Source organism: Ranitomeya variabilis, chromosome 4 (assembly GCF_051348905.1).
Source record: "Ranitomeya variabilis isolate aRanVar5 chromosome 4, aRanVar5.hap1, whole genome shotgun sequence".
NCBI lineage: Eukaryota > Metazoa > Chordata > Amphibia > Anura > Dendrobatidae > Ranitomeya > Ranitomeya variabilis.
Window position 1 is genome coordinate 705,426,128 of NC_135235.1, and position 23,984 is coordinate 705,450,111.

At 43.9% G+C, this 23,984-nt stretch overlaps 1 protein-coding gene across 4 annotated transcripts; it reads right to left on the reverse strand.

The window, feature by feature from the left end:
- Positions 1–1,144: 1,144 nt before the first annotated feature.
- LOC143766525 (uncharacterized) lies at positions 1,145–17,970 on the reverse strand. 4 transcript variants are annotated; one of them, XM_077254283.1, is made up of 8 exons: positions 17,858–17,923; positions 15,109–15,320; positions 10,570–10,719; positions 10,261–10,440; positions 10,055–10,178; positions 9,874–9,971; positions 9,585–9,675; positions 1,145–2,481 (listed from the first exon to the last, which is right to left on the reverse strand). In XM_077254283.1, exons 2-8 carry the CDS (start codon positions 15,127–15,129, stop codon positions 1,376–1,378), a joined length of 1,770 nt encoding a protein of 589 aa, XP_077110398.1. In that variant the 5' UTR covers positions 15,130–15,320; positions 17,858–17,923; the 3' UTR covers positions 1,145–1,375. The 4 variants fall into 4 exon arrangements, with proteins under 4 accessions (XP_077110398.1, XP_077110397.1, XP_077110399.1 ...); XM_077254285.1 differs by lacking the exon at positions 15,109–15,320 and adding an exon at positions 12,004–12,426 and having other exon boundaries at positions 1,146–2,481; positions 17,858–17,901; XM_077254282.1 differs by lacking the exon at positions 15,109–15,320 and having other exon boundaries at positions 17,858–17,970.
- Positions 17,971–23,984: the final 6,014 nt, after the last annotated feature.

The following is a 23,984-nucleotide window of genomic DNA, read 5'->3' on the forward strand; positions in this document are numbered from 1 at the left end:
ACAGGATACCCCGAAGGACACAGGTAAAGACTACAGATTATAAAAATCAGCAGACTTACCGTGTTCTGTTAAGGAGTTGATCAGTCTCCAGGTTCGGGGTACTCAGTGCATCCAGCCGTTCCACTCGCCGGTTTTCAGGGTTCAGGGCTCTCCTCTGCTGGCCCCACGTTGGGCGCCAAATATTAGGGTTGAACAATTAATAAAATGTTCAATTCTCTAGTTGCCTACTCCTGGCCTAATGGATATTGATCATGTGCACTAAAGAAATACACCAGACACAGTCAGCTGTAACTCTCCTTGATCAATGTGTGGCTCAGCTCCAAGAAGGGCAGTTTATTAGTCAAACACAATGTTATATATCTCCTGTAAGGGGGCTCGGTTAGCTCTAAAATGGGAGTGATCGGATGTATTCCATTGGTTAGTGGGTTGGGCATGAGCAAGTCCATGGGCGGATCCATGAGGTCATCAGGGTGGGTTGGTCCGTGAGGTCATCAGGGTGGGCGTCACTGTGGGTGGATCCATGAGGTCATCAGGGTGGGCGTCATCTTGGATACCAGACCACACGGCATGCAGATACAGGAAATGGCGGCCATCTTCAGTGTCTTCATTGTTCATCTTGGATACCAGAGCACACGGCTCTGGTAGAGGAGATGGCAGCCATCTTAAGTGTCTTACTCTGTCTGAGGAAAACTTATGTAAGGTTAAACAATACATGTTATGGGTTGCTTCCCTCAATTACCTTATGTGTTGAGGTTAATTAAGTATTTGATCTTATGGCTCTCCTCAACATAAGCAGCACAGATTATATCCACATTAACACGCTCATTCATCTTCTTAAGCTTGTCATTACCTCCTCTCTGTGTGCATGCCACATGTGGGGTCGTCGGCCCTGGAAGCTCTGAAGTAACAGCGGCTTTTATCCCGGCGAGTCAGCGGAAAGGTGAGACTCTAATGTGCACCATTTTGAGTATTTTGCTAGGACTATTCTATATATTATTTGCCTGTTTTGTGGTTAAATAAATTATTGCCACACTGTTTTACCCTCACTCTCTGCTGTCTGAGTAGTATTACGCCCATGGTAAAAGGAGAGTGGGCGTTCGTTATGCGTGTTATGTAACAACCTCACATGAGCCCCGGGAACGTGACTGCTAAGACCCTTGAACAGAGCAGGCATGCAAAATGAGTATGAGTGTTTTTATTTGAAAGAGGACAAACATGAGGAATGACAAGGTGTTGTCCTAGTAATGGACAACCGCTTTAAGAAATACAATTTTCGGTTAAAACATTTCCAACATTCTTAACATGAAAAACGCTTCTCCCCTTTGTGACTTCTCTGATGTTAAAGAAATGATTTTAGTGTAAAACATTTCCTACATTATGAACATGAAAAAGACCTCTCCCTTGTGTGGGTTCTTTGGTGTATAACAAAATTAAATTTCTTTTTAAAGCATTTCCCACATTCTGGACAGGAAAAAGGCTTCTCTCCTGTGTGACTTCTCTTGTGGTTAAACAAAGCTGATTTCTGATTAAAACATTTGCCACATTCTGAACAGGAAAAAGGCTTCTCCCCTGAGTGGGTTCTCTGGTGCGTAACCAAAACTGATTTCTCATTAAAACATTTGCCACATTCTGAACATGAAAAAGGTTTCACCCCAGTATGGGTTCTGTGGTGCGTAACCAAAGCCGATTTCTGATTAAAACATTTCCCACATTCTGAACAGGAAAAAGGCTTCTCCCCTGTGTGGGTTCTCTGGTGCTTAACCAAAGCTGATTTCTCATTAAAACATTTGCCACATTCTGAACATGAAAAAGGTTTCACTCCTGTGTGGGTTATTTGGTGTATAACAAGCTTGTATTTCTGGATAAAACATTTCCCACATTCTGAACATGAAAAAGGTTTCACCCCTGTGTGGGTTCTGTGGTGCGTAACCAAAGCCGATTTCTGTTTAAAACATTTTCCACATTCTGAACAGGAAAAAGGCTTCTCCCCTGTGTGGGTTCTCTGGTGCTTAACCAAATCTGATTTCTCATTAAAACATTTCCCACATTCTGAACAGGAAAAAGGTTTCTCCCCTGTGTGTCTTCTTTGGTGTCTAAGAAGATGACATTTATGTTTAAAACATTTTCCACACTTGGAACAAGAAAATCTTTTCTCCACTGTGTGAATTTTTGGATGTTTAAGAAAAGACTTTTCGATGGGAAAACTGTTTCCATATTCTGGACATGAAAATGGCTTCTTTGATTTAGGAGTATTTCCATTTTTAATGCTTATTTTGTGACTCTGATTTTCCTTAGTTGTCGCCAATGAATCAGAAGACAGGACCTGTTTCAAAGGATCAGATGATAGGTCTTTGCTGTGAAGGGATGATGGTATAGCTGGAGTAATGGCATTAACTTCAATTGTATCCAGTGGGATCTCAAAATAATCCGATCTAAAAATTAAAGACGTCAGCTGTTCCTCTGATCTCCAGGTACAGTCATCTGCCAAGATATAAATCAGTTATTTTTTAATAAAATATCTTGAATGTCATTTACCATTTCTACTTCAACTGTCTGCAAAAATGACAAGTTATGTAAAAACATTGAATTCTTCACCAAGACAATGACAGCTCACAGTCTAATAGAAAATCTCATAGGATGAACCAGTGGAGTGTGGTATTCAACTGTTTGATCATTCTGCCTCCCAAATATGGAACAAAAAGCCACACAGAAACATTATGTTGATGAACCTAATACCAATAAAAACTTCTATTCATCTAACAAAAAAAACAAGTCCCCACTCAGGTCCATCATCTGTCAGTTGAAAAACTGGAGGTTTCCACATTATTAGTGGCTCAAAGGCTCTTGAAAATTAACATGGCTTCCATTAACCAATCCAGCAATAACCACTCTCCCAAAGTCAAATTTCCCCCTCACCTCTGAGCCTTTCAGTATGCCCAAACCACACCACATGTATTTGGCATTGCTCTAGTGAGAAGAACCCACTTAATTTACGGTGTGTGTGTCTCCTGGAGCACAATCAGGGCACTATGTGTTGGGTAATAAAATGGCATATTTGCCATTTATTTTCTCCTACATCCACTGTGTGCTAGTTTCCGGAAATTGCCTATGGAATCAAAAATTGCCACTATTCCAATAGATTAGTTCTCTGAGGGTTATAATTTCCAAAATGGAGTCATTTTATGGGGATTCCTACAGCTCTGATTTTCTGAAATTTTGTCATATTAGGGCTTCTGCAGATGGTGTGTCACATCTCTTCTAGGATCTGCCCCTATGATGTCGGCAGGCGTGTCCTTATTCATATGCCTGGCCGGGCTAGAAACGGAGTAGACGTTGGTATCAGAAGCTCTGGATGACATAGGCTCGATTCAGCCACTAAGATTAGGGTGCCTGGGACAAGTAGTACCTTCTAGTCTGGCAGTATGGGTGTATGTGTTGTCCAGCTGAAGTAATCTGCTCCCTTAAACAGCCAATTTGATAGCACCATATTCCACGAAAGCTCGAAGCATATTGAAGGAAGCTGCCAGATACAGCCGTGTTCTTCTCTGGTTCGGTCCTCTATGTTCAGCTCACGGCTTGTGTATTTGTTTCCTGTTGTGATCCCGGCCTGTTTGCTGACTACTCTTATGTCTTCTGATTTTGTATTTTCTCTGACTTACTGGTTCTGACCCGGCTACCTGACTATTGTTCTTCCCATTTCACACCACCGAACAGCAGGCAACACTGTGGGCCAAGCCAGGTGGGTCTCTATGTAAGTCCAGATCCATGTAGAGGTGTTAAAGGGTAATGAGCAAGGCAATCCTTGGGATCAGGAAGATCGAGTAGATAGCGCCAAGCCTGTTTGTGGTGGCCATCTTTTGAGCCGATAGGTGGCCACAAACACTGCAACGAATACTTTGAGTCTGCAAGCTATTCCAGTAAGATCTGGATTCAAATAGCTAAATGGCGCTCTTTCCCTTCTCAACCCTGAAATGTGCCCAGACAGTAATGTACAACCATATATAGGGAATTGTCGGATACAAGAGAAGTTGTAAAATAATGTGTGAGGTCTATCTGTTTGCTATTACCCTTTGTGAAAGTGAAAAAATTTGGGCTTATATTTCGTGAAGAATTCTGAAATTATCACCATATGAAGTGATACACGTCAGATTTGAAAAATGGACCCTGATTAGGAACATAAAACTGGCTGCAGGAACTGGTTATGAGAGTATTTTGTAGTCAAAATCTGTTACTATAGACAATAAAACATCTACTGAAATGATCTAACTCAACAAACTTCATTAGTAAAAAATGAGTGATCAGAGGTAAAACCTGTCTGGAGCAGTTACAGTATGGGGCTTGGTGGTTTTTGGCAATCTAAATTATCATAATTTTCTGTCAGATGAGTTGCAAGAAAAAATATTAGATAGTCAAAGATAAGAGAAGAGAAAGTATTAGTGCCCCCCATTTCAGGAGAGATTGTGCATTAATCTGAATTCTTTAGGATTGAAAACAAATTGAAATTTATGACGTGGAGTGAATCCATGAAACCAAGGCTCGAGCCATGCCAACATCTTCTGCAGGCATAAATAAATGTATGTTACAGCCATCAGCCATGCACAGCTTAGAGATATATCATGGGACAGGTGTAATATTTTGTGTGTAGTTTATCATAATCCTCCTTGAAGTTAGTTGGTTTTAACCCCTTCCTGACATCTGACGTACTATCCCGTCGAGGTGGGGTGGGCCCGTATGACCACCGACAGGATAGTACGTCATACGCGATCGGCCGCGCTCATGGGGGGAGCGCGGCCGATCGCGGCCGGGTGTCAGCTGCATATCGCAGCTGACATCCGGCACTATGTGCCAGGAGCGGTCACGGACCGCCCCCGGCACATTAACCCCCGGCACACCGCGATCAAACATGATCGCGGTGTACCGGCGGTATAGGGAAGCATTGCGCAGGGAGGGGGCTCCCTGCGGGCTTCCCTGAGACCCCCGGAGCAACGCGATGTGATCGCGTTGCTCCGAGGGTCTCCTACCTCCTTCCTCGCTGCAGGTCCCGGATCCAAGATGGCCGCGGCATCCGGGTCCTGCAGGGAGGGAGGTGGCTTACCGAGTGTCTGCTCAGAGCAGACACTTGGTAAGCCTGCAGCCCTGCACAGCAGATCGCAGATCTGGCAGAGTGCTGTGCACACTGCCAGATCAATGATCTGTGATGTCCCCCCCTGGGACAAAGTAAAAAAGTTAAAAAAAAATTCCCCACGTGTAAAAAAATAAATAAAAAAAATATCCTAAATAAAGAAAAAAAAAAAAATATTATTCCCATAAATACATTTCTTTTGCTAAATAAAATAAAAAAAACAATAAAAGTACACATATTTAGTATCGCCGCGTCCGTAACGACCCAACCTATAAAACTGCCCCACTAGTTAACCCCTTCAGTAAACACCGTAAGAAAAAAAACAAAAAAAACGAGGCAAAAAACAACGCTTTATTATCATACCGCCGAACAAAAAGTGGAATAACACGCGATCAAAAAGACTGATATAAATAACCATGGTACCGCTGAAAACGTCATCTTGTCCCGCAAAAAACGAGCCGCCATACAGCATTATCAGCAAAAAAATAAAAAAGTTATAGTCCTGAGAATAAAGCGATACCAAAATAATTATTTTTTCTATAAAATAGTTTTTATCGTATAAAAGCGCCAAAACATAAAAAAAAGATATAAATGAGATATCGCTGTAATCGTACTGACCCGACGAATAAAACTGCTTTATCAATTTTACCAAACGCGGAACGGTATAAACGCCTCCCCCAAAAGAAATTCATGAATAGCTGGTTTTTGATCACTCTGCCTCACAAAAATCGGAATAAAAAGCGATCAAAAAATGTCACGTGTCTGAAAATGTTACCAATAAAAACGTCAACTCGTCCCACAAAAAACAAGATCTCACATGACTCTGTGGACTCAAATATGGAAAAATTACAGCTCTCAAAATGTGGTAACGCAAAAAATATTTTTTGCAATGAAAAGCGTCTTTCAGTGTGTGACGGCTGCCAATCATAAAAATCCGCTAAAAAACCCGCTATAAAAGTAAATCAAACCCCCCTTCATCACCCCCTTAGTTAGGGAAAAATTAAAAAATGTATTTATTTCCATTTTCCCATTAGGGTTAGGGCTAGAGTTAGGACTAGAGTTAGGACTAGAGTTAGGACTAGAGTTAGGGCTAGGGTTAGAGCTAGGGTTAGAGCTAGGGTTAGGGCAAGGGTTAGGGTTGGGGCTAGGGTTGGGGCTAGGGTTAGGGCTAGGGTTGGGGCTAGGGTTGGGGCTAGGGTTAGGGCTAGTGTTACGGCTAGTGTTAGGTCTAGTGATAGGGCTAGGGTTATTGCTCGGGTTAGGGCTAGGGTTAGGGCTAGGGTTGGGGCTACAGTTAGGGTTGGGGCTAAAGATAGGGTTAGGGTTTGGATTACATTTACGGTTGGGAATAGGGTTGGGTGTGTCTGGGTTAGAGGAGTGGTTAGGGTTACTGTTGGGATTAGGGTAAGGGGTGTGTTTGGATTAGGGTTTCAGTTATAATTGGGGGGTTTCCACTGTTTAGGCACATCAGGGGCTCTCCAAACGGGACATGGCATCCGATCTGAATTCCAGCCAATTCTGCGTTGAAAATGGAAAACAGTGCTCCTTCCCTTCAGAGCTCTCCCGTGTGCCCAAACAGGGGTTTACCCCAACATATGGGGTATCAGCGTACTCAGGACAAATTGGACATCATCTTTTGGGGTCCAAGTTCTCCTGCTACCCTTGGGAAAATACAAAACTGGGGGCCAAAAAATAAGTTTTGTGGGAAAAAAAAGATTTTTTATTTTCACGGCTCTGCGTTGTAAACTGTAGTGAAACACTTGGGGGTTCAAAGTTCTCACAACACATCTAGATAAGTTCCTTGGGGGGTCTAGTTTCCGATATGGGGTCACTTGTGGGGGGTTTGTACTGTTTGGGTACATCAGGGGCTCTGCAAATGCAACGTGACGCCTGCAGACCAATCCATTTAAGTCTGCATTCCAAATGGCGCTCCTTCCCTTCCGAGCTCTGTCATGCGCCCAAACAGTGGTTCCCCCCCACATGTAGGGTATCAGCGTACTCAGGACAAATTGGACAACAACTTTTGGGGTCCAATTTATCCTGATACCCTTGTGAAAATACAAAACTGGGGGCTAAAAATCATTTTTGTGAAAAAAAAAATAATTTTTATTTTCACGGCTCTGCGTTATAAACTGTAGTGAAACACTTGGGGGTTCAAAGCTCTCAAAACACATCTAGATAAGTTCCTTAGGGGGTCTACTTTCCAAAATGCTGTCACTTGTGGGGTTTTTTAATGTTTAGGCACATCAGGGGCTCTCCAAACGCAACATGGCATCCCATCTTAATTCCAGTCAATTTTGCATTGAAAAGTAAAATAGCGCTCCTTCCCTTCCGAGCTCTGCTATGCGCCCAAACAGTGGTTTACCCCCACATATGGGGTATCGTCGTACTCATGACAAATTGCACAACAACTTTTGTGGTCTAATTTCTTCTCTTACCCTTGGGGAAATAACAAAATGGGGGCGAAAAGATCATTTTTGTGAAAAAATATGATTTTTTATTTTTACGGCTCTGCATTATAAACTTCTGTGAAGCACTTGTTGGGTCAAAGTGCTCAACACACATCTAGATAAGTTTCTTAAGGGGTCTACTTTCCAAAATGGTGTCACTTGTACAGGGTTTCATTGTTTAGGCACATCAGGGGCTCTCCAAACGCAACATGGCGTCCCATCTCAATTCCAGTCAATTTTGCATTAAAAAGTCAAATGGGGCTCCTTCCCTTCCGAGCTCTGCCCTGAGCCCAAACAATGGTTTACACCCACATATGGGGTATCAGCGTACTCAGGACAAATTGCACAACAATTTTTCGGGTCCAATTTCTTCTCTTACCCTTGGGAAAATAAAAAATTGGGGGCGAAAAGATCATTTTTGTGAAAAAATATGATTTTTTATTTTTACGGCTCTGCATTATAAACTTCTGTGAAGCACTTGTTGGGTCAAAGTGCTCACCACACATCTAGATAAGATCCTTAGGGGGTCTACTTTCCAAAATGGTGTCACTTGTGGGGGGTTTCAATGTTTAGGCACATCAGGGGCTCTCCAAATGCAACATGGCGTCCCATCTCAATTCCAGTCAATTTTGCATTGAAAAGTCAAATGGCGCTCCTTTCCTTCCGAGCTCTGCCATGCGCCCAAACAGTGGTTTACCCCCACATATGGGGTATCAGCGTACTCAGGACAAATTGTACAACAAATTTTGGGGTCTATTTTCTCCTGTTACCCTTGGTAAAATAAAACAAATTGGAGCTGAAATAAATTTTGTGTGAAAAAAAGTTAAATGTTTATTTTTATTTAAACATTCCAAAAATTCCTGTGAAACACCTGAAGGGTTAATAAACTTTTTGAAAGTGGTTTTGAGTACCTTGAGGGGTGCAGTTTTTAGAATGGTGTCACACTTGGGTATTTTCTATCATATAGACCCCTCAAAATTACTTCAAATGAGATGTGGTCCCTAAAAAAAAAAAGTGTTGTAAAAATGAGAAATTGCTGGTCAACTTTTAACCCTTATAACTCCGTCACAAAAAAAAATTTTGGTTCCAAAATTGTGCTGATGTAAAGTAGACATGTGGGAAATGTTACTTATTAAGTATTTTGCGTGACATATGTCTGTGATTTAAGGGCATAAAAATTCAAAGTTGGAAAATTGCGAAATTTTCAAAATTTTCGCCAAATATTCATTTTTTTCACAAATAAACGCAAGTTATATCGAAGAAATTTTACCACTATCATGAAGTACAATATGTCATGAGAAAACAATGTCTGAATCGCCAAGATCCGTTGAAGCGTTCCAGAGTTATAACCTCATAAAGGGACAGTGGTCAGAATTGTAAAAATTGGCCCGGTCATTAACGTGCAAACCACCCTTGGGGGTGAAGGGGTTAAAGGAATTGAAAAGTCATGATAAAGGGAAACTAGGTTGTTATTGTACATAAATGCACACTTGGCCTCACTGCACATTTAATGTTGTTGATCATAAAAGCAAAGTTTGGCCAGAAAGACTGGACCTGGTCTTGTAGGGACCATATGAGAACATTCAGCAGCACAGAAGAGGAAGAAGGTAGATTCATCGAATAAGATATCAGGATTCTAGGAATCCAACAGCATCATTACCCTCTGCTTTCTCTTACAGGCTCATTATAATATTTTTCTTCAAGTGATTCTCTTACTTGTTTGCACATTCTATGTCATTTGGCTTTGTAGTTTACAGATCTGGGCAGGTAATGGTCAGTGACTACTAATCCCAGGGGGGTAGTTGGATACTCCAGGTTATAAGTTCTATAGAAAAGGATTTAATTTCACAAAATAATTTCAACATTCCCAAATAGAGCAGATTGTTGTTGTCTATAGGCAAAATGGTGATCACACGATTGTGATACGACCAGAACAGACTATCGATAAAGCAGCCACAGCCGGTGACTGAGAAGAATCTGTGACTTCTCTGTATTTAGTGGTCACTACTCACCTGGGTAGTCATATGTGGGAATCTCCTCTTTACACCGCTCATCACCCATCACATAGGTCTCTGCAGTATTAATATGGGTCAGATGTTCACCCTGAAGCAAATATTGTAAAAGTCACAGACAGATGGAGAAGTCACATCTATGGTCAGCTCTAATCCTGCCATCTCCACCGTTCTCATTACAAAAGTATAAAACATATAATACTGGTGGATAAAACAAGACTGAGCACAAGACCTTCACAGCCGTCTACACATCATAGGGGAGGTCTCATGACACCTTCTCTCCATCTACCTGATGATGCTGAGGAACATTGGGATCTTCTTGTTTACAGTCCTGTGGAAGAAGAGGATGGGGACATCTCTCTGGGGTTGTCCTCTTACTAGATAGATCTGAAAGAAACACATACAAGGGCTGAATTCATTATTTACATACAGATAATTATAGGCTGTGTGCATTTAGTCCTGTCTATTACCTGGTGATGTGAGGGGTTGAGGAATCTCCATCATGATTTCCTTGTATACATCTTTGTGTCCCTCTAAATACTCCCACTCCTCCATGGAGAAATAGACAGTGACATCCTGACACCTTACAGGAACCTGACACATACAATGATATCATCATCCCCTGATTCCTTCATAGCATTACTGTATAATGTCCCAGCATTCCCAGCAGAGTCACCTCTCCAGTCAGCAGCTCAATCATCTTGCAGGCGAGTTCTAGGATCTTCTGGCCATTGATATCTTTATAAACCAGGGGGTTACATGGAGGCCTTAGGGCTGGACTCATGGGTCTTCCCCATCCCTCACACACAGGGTCCTGACAGCGCTCACTAGAGGTCTTCTTCACTACTGTGTAATTCTGGTTATGGAGAGACACATTAATAAATCTCACTACAGACATTTCCAGAGTCCTCACCTCTCCAGTTCTGTCCATCTGTTATTCTCATAGATAAGAATGATGTAATGTGACGTCATCAGAATCTCTCACCTCTCCAGTAAGCCGGAAGAGGATCTCTAGGGTGAGGTGTAATATCCTCTCCCCCATCTTGTCTCTGTCTATATCCATTCTTGATGGGTAATTCAGGATAATTGTCTTATATAGATGATCTTCACTGAGAGGATCTGATATTGTAGAGACCTGAATGAGAAGATGAGCCGATGTAACATCATGAAATCCTGTGTAATAATACAATTATTGGAGATAATAAGGGAAACACATGAGGAGATAGAACGTGTAGATGTTGTATTCTCTAGTCTTTTATGGACTGGAACAGAAGTTGAATTGCTGACTAAGACATCTCCATGCTCCCAATGACTGGCTATGTTTCTTACAGCTTCAGCAACTGATTGGCTGTAGGAATCACAAGTTCGATGGGAATGACTAGGAAATACAGAGACTGGCAGGGGACCCAAACAGCAATGGTATTTTTTATTATTTTACAACATACTGAGATTCTTCCCTGACATCTACTAATAAAACCTATATATTTAGGCCACAGACAACAAGCAGCTTCTTCCTCAGAGTCGGCAGCTGAATACGTTTCTCATAAACTCATCTTCCATAACGCTAATTCTCGTCTCATTTACCGACATTGGAATCGGCATTAGCAATACTGCAGGAGATATTCATTACACGTGACAGGAGAAATAACTACTTCATGATGAGGATGACATCTTCATCTTCTACTACGGCTCTAGAAAAATATTTGTCCAGCGTCCGTCACTGACTCCATCCCCACCGGCCGTCTATATGAAGGTTTCCCATCTTCCTCGCACTGTAATCTTCTATCACATTAAATCTCATGTCTGATTCCACACAGAAGTTTGAGGCTTTTATAAAAGCTTGTTTGTAAGAACAAGACAGGAGTTGTTTGACGTCAATATCTCCATGTACAGTGTTTTATTTTCTCTTTATATTAGGTTTTTTTAGCTTTTATGTAGGCTTCTTTATATTACATGAAAAATACCCTAAAAAAAATTGGGGATGCAGGTACTGTGGAAAAATTATACTGTGTGTGTGTGGGAGCCAAGAAACTGGCACTGTACGGTATCAAGAATGGGATAAGTGAGGATTTATTATCTAGTGGTTTGGGTGGAAGAATATGGGACATCTTGTACTATCATAATGTGTGGGGGATACTGTGGGAACATAATACTGTGTCTGGGGGCCAAGAAAGGGTCACGGTACTATGGGAGTAATACAGGTTTCCTTGATTCCCGTCTTTCATAGTTGGGTCGTTTGTATCTATCAGCGGAAAAGGAACAAAACCATTGTGATTCTTATAAGGAGACAACACAAAACACCCCTATATATAACATTTTATAACAACCACACAATCTGTGACTCTTCAGGGTAAACTATGCAAATGGATTAAATAATCAAATTATGCAAGTTGATTTCATCACTATTCTTCCACTTTACCTGTGAATGCTTGCTAGAATGACACTTGTTAACAATACAAAGAGGTTAGGTGCCTCTGTAAAATGAAACAGATGTTCAGCCAAGACATCCAAACATTCAAAGACTCTTTACAGGAGAGCAACCAAGACATCATAGCTTCATCATAAGGGACACAGAATTGTCATTCTACAGGATGCCAGCTAAGTGGGACATGGCCCCTGTTGAAAGAATGCAGGTGTGCTCCATTGACCATCACTGAACCATGCGGAAGTCAGGATTTGGACCCTCCAGTCACTTGAGCCTCATGGATACATTTGTGAAAGCCAGGAATGGAAATCACTGGTCATCTGACTCCATGGAGAATTTCGGAGAAGCCAGGTTTTGAATCTCGGGTTCACTGGCCTTGTACCTCAATGGACTGTCATCTTCCTAAGCTTAGGCATGCTGTTGGAGAAATCAGCGCAAATAGGGTCTTATCCAACGCAAAGCGAATTGAAATAATCAAATTCTACTCATCAGATGGAGCTTTTGATAAAGCATATAAAGTTATCCGCTGCAGCAGATCCACGGGTCAGCAAGTGACCATGCTGTAGATGAATGAACGGGTTAATGTGGATATAATCTGTGCTGCTGAATAGATGTAGATCCAGATGTATTTAAATTTAAGAAAGCATTATACTGCCTCTGCACAAATCCCTGGATAGACCGCACATGGAGTACTATGTACAGTTTTGGGCACTGGTGCTCAGGAAGAATATAATGGAACTAGAGCGAGTACAAAGGAGGGCAACACAATTAATAAAGTGGATGGGGGAACTACAATACCCAGAGAGATTCCCAAAATTAGGATTATTTAGTCTAGAAAAAAGATGACTGAGGTGCGACCTAAAAAACCATATATAAGGGGACAATACAAATATCTCTCCAAGGATCTGATTATACCAAGGAAGGTGACAGTCACAAGGGGGCATTCTCTGCATCTGGAGGAGAGAAGGTTTTTTCACCAACATAGAAGAGGATTCTTTACTGTTAGGGCAGTGAGAATCTGGAATTCCTTGCCTGAGGAGGTGGTGATGGCGGACTCAGTCGAGGGGTTCAAAAGAGCCCTGGATGTCTTCCTGGAGTGTAACAATTTGTATCTTACAGCTATTAGGTTCTATAGAAGGATGTAGATTTGAGGATTTATTCTGACGAAATGTCTTTCTTCGGCCTTGCTAACTATTGTAAAGGTGGTTTATTCAATGCGTTTTGAAGTCTAAGCGACTTCTTCATCAGGAAATACCACACGAATACAGAGTCAGAAGTAGGATACTGTCTTATATATACAAAATTTCAAATAACGGCACCAATGAGATCACCTGACGAGCAAATATTTAAACATTGAAATTTCATGTTATTAACCAAATTTTCCAAATGTTTTTCTTTTTTCATCTTTGCACTATGGAATAGGAAAATTTGGTTAATACCATGAAATTTCAATGCTTAAATATTTTACTCAAATATACATCAATTCTTGAATATGTCATGTGCTGTATCTGTGAACTCTGACATTGTCTGTTTGTCAGGTGATGCCAATGGCGCCGTTACTTGAAATTTTGTATATACAAGACAGTATCCTAGTAGCTTAGACTTCGAAACACATTGAATAAACCACCTCTCTTTATGTGAAATACGTCTGGACCTACATCTATTCAGCAGCACAGATTATATCCACATTAACACGCTCATTCATCTTCCTAAGCTTATCATTACCTCCTCTCTGTGTGCGTGCCACAGGTGGGGCCGTCGGCCCTGGAAGCTCTGAAGTAACAGCTGCCCTTATCCCGGCGAGTCAGCTGAAAGGTGAGACTCCGTAATGTGCACCATTTTGAGTATTTTGCTGGGACTATTCTATGTATTATTTGCCTGTTTTGTGGTTAAATAAATTATTGCCGCACTGTTTTACCCTCACTCTGTGCTGTCTGAGTAGTATTACGCCCATGGTAAAAGGAGAGTGTGCGTTCGTTATGATGATCCCTAGTCCATGCAGTTTCGGCTCGCGAACAAGAGCACCCGCTGACCTCCCGTGCCTCTATATTAATCAATGCCAAGGAGAAAAAAAAAGATTATTTCGGCCCCTTAAAAACGCTAACAAGATAATTGTTATAGAAGACAAAGAAAAGGCTGAGATATTAAACAGGCACTTTTCATCCATGTTCACCAATGAACCGTCTGTTTCAGTTATTCAACAAGGCAAAAATTCAAGTTCACCATCTGAAATAATAGTTATACACAAAAAGAAGTACTCATGTGTCTGAGCAATTTGAACATTGGAGGATGGCTGATGTGGTACCAATATTTAAGAAAGATAAGAAGGTTGATCCAGGTAACTACTGTCTGGTAAGTCTGACATCAATAGTGTGCAAAAATGTTTAGGGCATCATAAGAGATGACCTGCAGAGATATATTGCAGAGAATAATATAACTGACAACCAGCATGGACTCATGAAAGATAAGTCGTGTCTTACTAACATGTTGAATTTCTATGAGGAGGTGAGTGCAAATCTGGATGTTGGTAATGATGTGATTTATCTGGACTTTGCAAAGACATTTGATTCTGTACCACATAACAGCCTTATACTGAAGCTACAGAAGCAAGGACTGGGGGAACTATATGCAGATGGGTAAGGAATTTGCTAAGTGACAGGAAACAGAGTTATTATCTCTAAATGGGATATAGTGAGCAGTGGATCTGTGCTAGGACCAATTCTTTTTAACCTCTTCATTAATAACCTTGCAGATGGGATTGAGAGTAAAGTGTCAGTCTTTGTGGAGCGCCTCCACGTCAGGGCAATGGGGTACTCGGTGGGGATGTCACGGTGGCCTGACCCGGTCCATGGCCCTTTGAGGGGCGTCCAATAAAAGGGAGAGTGTTTATAGAAAATAATGTTCGTGACACCACCTGTGGTATTCGGTCAGGGTGACCGACGCTGCTTAGGGGTCCGCTGGGGTGATGTTATGGCAGCTAGATGGTATACCTTCCCACAGGTGAAGTGTATCCCCAGGGCTTCCCAAAGTGTAGATGGTGGATGGTGAATGATGGAAGGCGCAGTGAATAACGAGGACACAAAGGTGCAGTCTCTTTACCTTTACTGAAGACTTCAGCATCCACAGTCCAGGGTACAGACCACAGGGCAGGCAGAGTCTGGCCGGTCCGAAGGCAAATCCAGAGACCGCTTATCCAGGTGGAAATCAGTAGCCTTCCTCTAACGCCTCTGCGTTCTAGTACCTCCCTGCTGAGCAACTCGGTAAGGTCCTCACAACTATTGGAGATGTTAAGTCTCTTTCTCTCTGTCCCCCTGATGGATAGGATAGGACAAAACACGTATGACTGGTGGCCTGGGGCTTTTTGTAGGTACCCTAGAGATGCCCCGGCCTCCACAATTTTCCACCGTGCCTCCTGTGTATAAAGGTCGGGCAGTCAACGTAGAATTAACTGTCCTGCCAGTCTCTGAAGTAAAGCATAGAGATCCTTACTCTCTCGGTGTTCTGGCTACCGGGATCTTTGCGCCTCAGAAGGAGGCAGCTTTTTACAGGGCAGAACTCCTTCTGGTTTTCTCTCCTTTTGCTATGACTTCGTTTCTCACTCACTACAATACGTTTCTCTTCAATGTCTCTTTCTTAGGATGCTGCCGCACGTGGGGCAGGCGCAGCTCCGTGGACCCACGATCTCCGCAGACCGCAGTCTGGGTCTGGCTGGAACCCACTCCAGCTAGCTTCTCCAAGCTCGGTCGGGTTCTGTCTGTAACTTCCTAGCCAAAACACCAGTTTTACCTAACTGTGAGGAGTGCCCTAATAGATAGAAGCTTAGCTCCCCCAGGCGGCCTGGAGTGTGAAGTGTGCTGTGTGGTTGTGATACCTGGCAAGAAGATCTCCTTTATTGCCTTCAGACGTAATATCACTCCCCCGGTGTAAGAATAACATTACTGCAACGACCAGGACTCTGGGGCGCTGCACTTGCTGACGACACCAAACTATGTAGGATATTAACCCCTTCATGACCTCCGCCGTACTATTACTGTGGAGGTCGGATCCCCTGCTTTGATGTGGGCTCCGGCGCTGAGCCCACCTCAAAGCCGGGACATGTTAGCTGTTTTGAACAGCTGACATGTGCCCGCAATAGCTGTGGGTGAAATCGCGATTCACCCCCCGCTATTAACCAGTTAAATGCCGCTGTCAAATGCTGACAGCGGCATGTAACTGTCGCTTCCGGCCATTGGACTGGAAATGAGCGCATCAATGACCCCCGTCACATGATCGGGGGTCAGCGATGCGTCGGAATAGTAACCAGAGGTCTCCTTGAGACCTCTATGGTTACTGATGTCGGCTTGCTGTGACCGCCACCCTGTGGTCAGCACTCATAGAAAGCCTGTAAATCAGCTACATAGGAGTGATCTGATGATCGCTGCTATGTAGCAGAGCCGATCAGGCTGTGCCAGCTTCTGGCCTCCCATGAGGCTATTGAAGCATGGCAAAAGTAAAAAAAAAGTTTTAAAAAAAATATGAAAAAAAAATATATAAAAGTTTAAATCACCCCCCTTTCACCCCATTCAAAATAAAACAATAAAAAAAAATCAAACCTACACATAATTGGTATCGCTGCGTTCAGAATCACCCGATCTATCAATAAAAAAAAAAGGATTAACCTGACCGCTGAACAGCATAACGAGAAAAAAATTTGAAATGCCAGAATTATGTTTTTTTGGTCGCCGCGACATTGCATTAAAATGCAATAACGGGCAATTAAAAGCATGTATCTGCACCACAATGGTATCATTAAAAACGTCAGCTTGGCATGCAAAAAATTAGCCCTCACCTGACCCCAGATCACGGAAAATGGAGACGGTATTGGAAAATTGCACAATTTATTTTTTTTTTAGCAAAGTTTGGAATTTTTTTTTACCTCTTAGATACAAAGTAACCTAGACATCTTTGGTGTCTATGAACTCATAATGACCTGTAGAACCACAATGGCAGGTCAGTTTTAGCATTTAGTGAACCTAGCAAAAAAGCCAAACAAAGAACAAGTGTGGGATTGCACTTTTTTTGCAATTTCACTGCACTTGGAATTTTTTTCCTGTTTTCTAGTACATGACATGCTAAAACCAATAATGTCGTTCAAAAGTGCAACTTGTCCCGCAAAAAACAAGCCCTCACATGGCCATATTGATGGAACAATAAAAAAGTTATGGCTCTGGGAATGAGGGGAGCGAAAAACAAGAACGCAAAAACGGAAAAGGGCCAGGTCGTGAAGGGGTTAAAATCTGACCTTGAAATTACAATATTAAAAAATGATCTGGATAAGATCAAATGCGGTTTAATATTGATAAATGTAGAGTAATGCACCTAGCACGGCAGACACTATAACAGCTTTTAAAAAATGGCCGGATGATTTCCTCAGTACAAGTAACACTGTGGGTTATAGTTACATTAGTGACAAAATGAACAATTGGTGGAGAAAGGTTGCACTTGATGGATCTAGGTCGTTATTCAGCCCATGTAACTATGTTTATTGGCTGTCTAACAGCCGTGAAACATACGGGGCCAAAGCACACAGGATACTGGATCAGGGGCCGAGCGGCTCACTCATCACTAGTATCTACATTATTGTGCTGGGGCGGAACTAGGAGAGGAATCATCGCATTGTGGGAGAACTTCTCTGGGCTTCTGTCCTCTCATCCGGCAGGTGTCTGAGGACTTGGGGACCAGCGAAGCCGAATTCTGTCCACAGCTGTTACGTCACTGTTCACACCACACAGAGACCCCCAAAACATTTTCGTACTGAAGGGGTTAATGTCCCCCCCACGCTCAGTAATGGGGAATCTCCAGCACCTACCTCCACCTGCAGAGCCGCACTCCACATATATGGCTGCTCTGTGCGCACAGGACCTGTGATGAGGTCACAGGAGGGGAGGAGTCAGGGGTCACATGATCAGGGGCCTCAGGGAAGGATATCCGGAGTGTAGACCCTACATGGAAACTTCTCAGTCAGTGACATTCCCGCCATTATTTGCCCCTCACTACTGGCACAATTACCCCGCGCCGCCTTTTCTACACAGTGTTATGTGTGGGATGTAACGTGTGATTTCTCTGCTTGGAGACAAATAGACCCCACACATGAGGGAATTATTACCAGTTACTGGACGTCTACTACAGCTCTGGCAAAAATTAAGAGACCACCACATCAAAACCCTGTCATGGGCAGCCCAATCTCCAGACCTGAACCCCATTGAAAACCTCTGGAGTATAAATAAGAGGATGATGGATAGTCACAAGCCGTCAAAGAAGAACTGATTACATTTTTGCACCAGAAGCAGTGGGAACTACAGGTGGAAAGCATGCCAAGACGCATGAAAGATGTCATTAAAATCATGGTTATTCCACAAAATATTGATTTCTGAACTCTTCCTGGGTTAAAACATTAGTATTGTTGTTTCTAAATGATTCTGAACTTGTTTTCTTTGCATTATTTGAGGTGTGAAAGCAGTGGGTTTTTTTTTTTTATTTTGACCATTTTTGTTTGTCAGAAAAAATACAAAATGTATTGCTTGGAAGTTCGGAGACGATGTCAGAAGTTTATAGAATAAAAGAACAATTTACATTTTACTCAAAAATATACCTATAAAGAGAAAAATCTGACAAACTGAACATGTTGCAGCGGTCTCTTAATTTTTGCCAGAGCTGTATATGGCAGCATATGATTGTGCTATTGACTTCATACTAGGAGATAAAATGCTGAAATCTTGTTAATTTAACCCCTTCCAGGGAGGATGGCCTTAATAGACTATATTCAAAAGAGTCCGGCTAAGGCTACTTTCACACTAGCGTCGGGTCAGCCCGTCGCAGTGCGTCGGGCTGAGGTTACCGACGCTAGCATTGTCTCCGCCGCACTACGGGGGCAGCGGATGCATTTTTCCAGCGCATCCGCTGCCCCATTGTGAGGTGGGGGAGGAGTTCTGGCTGCGCATACGCGGTCGGAAAAAGTGGTCCGTCGGCAGCAAAAAACGTTACATGCAACGTTTTTTGCTCCCGGCAGTCTGCCACAACACGGCGCAACCGTCGCACGACGGTTGTGACATGTGGCAATCCGTCGCAATGCGTCGCATAATGTTAGTCAATGCAGAAAAAACGCATCCTGCAAGCACTTTTGCAGGATGCGTTTTTTTCTGCAAAACGACGCATTGTGACGGATTGCAGTTAACGCTAGTGTGATAGTACCCTAAGGGTCATATACGACCATCCACCTCTCCAGTCGCCATGGCTTTTTTCTTAAAAAAAGGATGGAGGGTTGTGTACATGCAAGAGATTTATAAAATCACGGTTCACAATCCCTGTTCTTTACCCCTTATACCTGACCTGCTTATCCAATTATCTGAAGCTAAATGGTTTTCCAAACTTGACTTGAGAGGGGCATATAAGCTTAGCAATGTGTTCCCAAAAACATTTCTGATAAAGGGGTTAAATTTCTTAGCGTTTGGCTTAGTTTTTGTTCCAGATTGAGTATCAAGCTGTCTTTTTCCTCAGGCTATCATCCAGATATTAATGTAAAAACAGAATGGATGAACCAGGAGGTATAGCAGTGTTTAATAGGTTTTGTTTCTTCTAAATAGGAAGATTGGGTGGAATTTCTGCACCTTGACGAGTTTGTTCTTAGAAATCGTTCCTTTACAGCTACTGGGACCTCGCTTTTTTTGCTGCAGGGGTTTTCATCCACTGTTTGGGAACTTTTCTGGGGTGCAATCCTCCATGCCAGAGGAAGAGGGATTATGCAAGGAGGTCATAAGGGGTCTTTTGGTAGCTGTTGATCAGTCCAAGAGATGTTCTAACTACAAACATTTTGAATCCTGTGACGGTTAAGTTGCTACTTCATATTGCCTCTAGGATCAATAATTTCTTCCATGCATCCCTGTGACACCCCAGGTAACTGGTTGTTACAGTGGCATTGCTTTCCTCATGGGGAGAGTGATGCCATGCTTGGAAGCGAGGAAGGATCCCTTTAACAGGTAACCAGCACATACAACACTGTTCTGACTCCAGGCCAGAAGGGGGAGCTCTGAACCCGGATTCAGAGGAGCTTCCCTAGATATATATTCTGGCCTGGGGGAGGAGTTAGTTACATTGTGAGAAGAGAGTGAGGAGAGAAGAAGCAGACAGAGAGTCTGACAGAGGAAATCTGGGGCCGTTCAGACCCGTGGATCTGCAGCTCCTGGAAGAAGAAAGAAAAGCAGAGCAGCCTATAGGAGACTGACGGGGAAGAGAAGCAAAAGAGAGTAAGACCGAGGTTGTGGGGGTAACTCTATGCCCTATGGCAGAAACCGGTGGGCAGGAGAATGCAGGTCGCCTGTCCACTATTAACAACCAAAGGCACAGTAGCAGATAGAGCCTGGAGTCATCCTGAGAGACCCCTCTAAAAAGGCTTAAATTACCTGCCATGTGGGTAGTGTCCTACCAACAAGGGGGACAGAGACAACGTGAGGACCTTGTGTGAGGCCTAAGGCAGCAAGGGATTACAACACAGCACAGAAGAGAAGGCTTCCAACCCCACCTGGCTAGGAGGATTCCTGAGTTTCTTTCAAGCTGGCTGGACCGTACCAGTACCTGTGATCCGATGCCCTGGACTGTGGCTGCCAGTATAGAGGTAAAGAGACTGCAACCATGTGTCTTCTGTTTCTTACTACGCCATCTTTATCTATCACACCCGGAGCCCTGGGTATCCAGCTTCATCTGTGGGAAACCATACCATCCCTGCTGCCATACCATCACCCCAGTGGACCCCTTAACGCAGCGTCAGTCACCCCTGACCGAATACCACAGGTGGCGACACAAACATTCTTATTCCTAAAAATCCTTTTAAAGACCTTTCCTTTAATTTGGATGTTCAAGGCCACAGACCGGGTCAATGTCACCATGACCACCTCTTTAATGATGACTGAACCGGGTACCGAGTACCCCTAGACCCTAGCTGGGCACTCCAAAACTTGGCGTCACGAACAGGATGGACTGACCCAGCAAACTGGGTTTGGTGCACCTCAGAGACTGTGCTTTATTGAGAGACCATTGAACTGTTAATTGCCGCTATTACCACCACCATTGCAGTGCCATGTGGTGTGCAGGAGGAGTGGGGTGTGTTGTCATGGACGGAGCTTGGAAAACCGGTGCAAAAGTTATGGCTGCCCTTCACCGATACTATTATGTCCGAGACATCTGTCCGTCAACAAGAGAAGTCCGCCTCCTAGTCTGGGATGGCCGGAAGCACGGAAGAAGGAACCGCCCACAGAAGAGAATGCAGGAAGTGCAGCAGGAAAGTGTGTAACACCCCAGGTTCCTGGTTGTTACAGTGGCATTGCTTTCCTCATGGGGAGAATGATGTCATGATTGGAAGCAAGGAAGGATCCCTCTATCAGGTATTCACAAACATGCAACATGTTCTTATTCCAGGCCAGAAGGGGGAGCTCTGATCCAGTTTGTGGGTGGCTCCCCTACATATATTCAGGCTGGAGAGTAAGTAGTCAGTCAGTCTGTGAGAGAGACAGAGGAAAGGGGCTGTGCAGACGAGAAGATATGCAGATCCTCTGAGGAAAGTGTGGGGCCGTGAAGCCATATGAGGTGCTGCAGCTCCTGGAAAGGCAAGAGAAAAGGACGGAACAAGCTGTAGAGAGCGTGAAGGAGGAAAAGGAGCAAAGGAGAGTTGAGAGCTGGAGAGAAATGGCGACTGAGCATCCTCCACGCTGAGCGCAGATACCGGTAGCCGGAAGACCGAGGTTGTAGGGGTAACTCTATGCCCCACGGCAGAAAACGGCGGACAGCAGATTGCAAGTCACCTGTAAACCATTAACACCCAAAGACACAGTAGCAGATAGAGCCCGTGTCATGATAGAGATCCTGTAAAAAGGCTCAAGTTACCTATAATGCGGGTAGTGTCCAACCTAAAGGGGGACAGAGAGAAAACGTGAGGACCTTGTGTGAGGCCTAAGGCAGCAAGGGACTACAACACAGCGCTAGAAGGAAGGCTTCCAACCCCACCTGGTTAGGGGGATTCCAGACTCACTTCCAAGCCGGCTGGACCATACCAGCACCTGTGATCCGGTACCCTGGACTGTGGATGTCTACCATCAGTAAACCAGGTAAAGAGACTGCAACCCTGTGTCCTCCGTTTATTTTCTGGCACCGAACCATCCTTGCCAAACACATCGGGAGCCTTGGGACTCAGCTTCACCTGTGGGAAGCCATACCATCCCTGCTGCCATAACATCACCCCAGAGGACCCTTTAAGCAGCGTTGGTCATCCCTGACTGAGTACCACAGGTGGCATCACAAACTTTTATTATTTTACAAACCCCTTTAAAGACCTTTTCCTTTAACATAAGCACACAGGGCCATGGAACGGGTCACCTCCGCCATGACACATCCCTTTAAGTACCGGGCCAGTTACCAAGTACCCCACGGCCCTGGTGGGCATTCCAACTTGGCGTCACAAACAGGATGGACCGACCCCTTTAAAACGGGTCTTGTGCGCCTCAGACTGTGCTTAACTGTGAGACTATTGGAATGTAAACTGCGACCAAAACTGCAGCCATTACAGCACCAAGTGGTACGCAGGAGGAGAAGGGCGTGTTGTCGTGGGCGGCACCTGAAGGAACGGCCGCCCTCATCAATACTACTATGTGAGAGAAGTTCGCCTCCTGGTCTGGAATGGCGGGAACAAGAGAAAGAACCGCCGACGAAGACAAGCGTGGTGGAGTGAAACTGTGGGAAACCAGACCAAGTAGGAAATGCCGGAAAGCAGCATGGCGGAGGGAGGTGAGCGAGTAAAGGAGCGTGGGATGGAGCAGGAGGACTCCCCAAGCCAGGACCCGCAAGAACTGTACCAGCCACCGACGTTGGATCCGGACCGCCTGTGGAAAGAAATGGGGGAACTTACCCAGCAGCTCGTGCGGATGCAGCTGGAGGTTGTGGCTAGGTGGAAAGAGGCTTTCCTCAGGAACCTTACCAGATGACCGCCAGCAACCTTGTCCGACCCAGAGCAAGAAAGAAGATCCAGAGCTTAGGAAGAAAAGGTAAGGGGTGCGACCCTGACCCCGGTGGCAGAAGGCCCAACGGCTAGGCCCAAGTCACTCCCACTGCTGTACACACCCGATCAGGGTTTTGGGTTCCTCGGTGAAATGTCACCATATGCCGAGGGTACCCTGGCCTCAAGTCCTGCTGCAAGCCCTGCACCAGACAACACCCTGGTGGGCCCCTTACTGATCCCGCCGTCTCCAAGGCCCGGAGGGATAGGCCATCTACTACACTGGGACCAGGAGGACGGCAGCCTGGACCAAATGACAGCTCCGTTAGTTCCAGCCAGCGGGCCCTGGGTTAACTATACCAAACCTGTGGTGTTTGAAGAGGGACCCGCAGTGGTGGACAAGATAGTGCTCCAAGGAGAAATCCCCATTATAACCTGGCGGGAGCACTGTAGACATCGGGAAAAGCAGGAGAGGCAGCAGTCCCTGGCCTGGCAGGCATAAGAGGTAGTAGAGAGTTAACTAAATGTTGCTAAGAGTTTAAAATGACTGCTAAAATTTAAAAGTTCATTTGCTTAAAGAGACACTGAGGCCATGGACAGCGAATGGTCCACAAACTTTCCTGTAAATAGTTGGCACAAAAAACAAACAAAACACTAAATTAATTTAAATTTTAAAATGCCACCAGGCCACTCAAAAGTTGACCTACTTATACAGTACAGATCAAAAGTTTGGACACACCTTCTCATTTAAAGATTTTTCTGTATTTTCTTGACTATGAAAATTGTACATTCACACTGAAGGCATCAGAACTATGAATTAACACATGTGGAATTATATACTTAACAAAAAAGTGTGAAACAACTGAAATTATGTATTATATTCTAGGTTCTTCAAAGTAGCCACCTTTTGCTTTGATGACTGCTTTGCACACTCTTGGCATTCTTTTGATGAGCT

Coding starts and splice junctions, on each gene's coding strand:
- LOC143766525 (XM_077254282.1), bottom strand. CDS start 17,884: ATGTGGAGTGCGGCTCTGCAGGTGGAG. Junction 10,441..10,569: donor TCTTCCGGCTTACTGGAGAG/GTGAGAGATTCT, acceptor CTCCATAACCAG/AATTACACAGTAGTGAAGAA. Junction 9,972..10,054: donor TCAACCCCTCACATCACCAG/GTAATAGACAGG, acceptor TGTTTCTTTCAG/ATCTATCTAGTAAGAGGACA.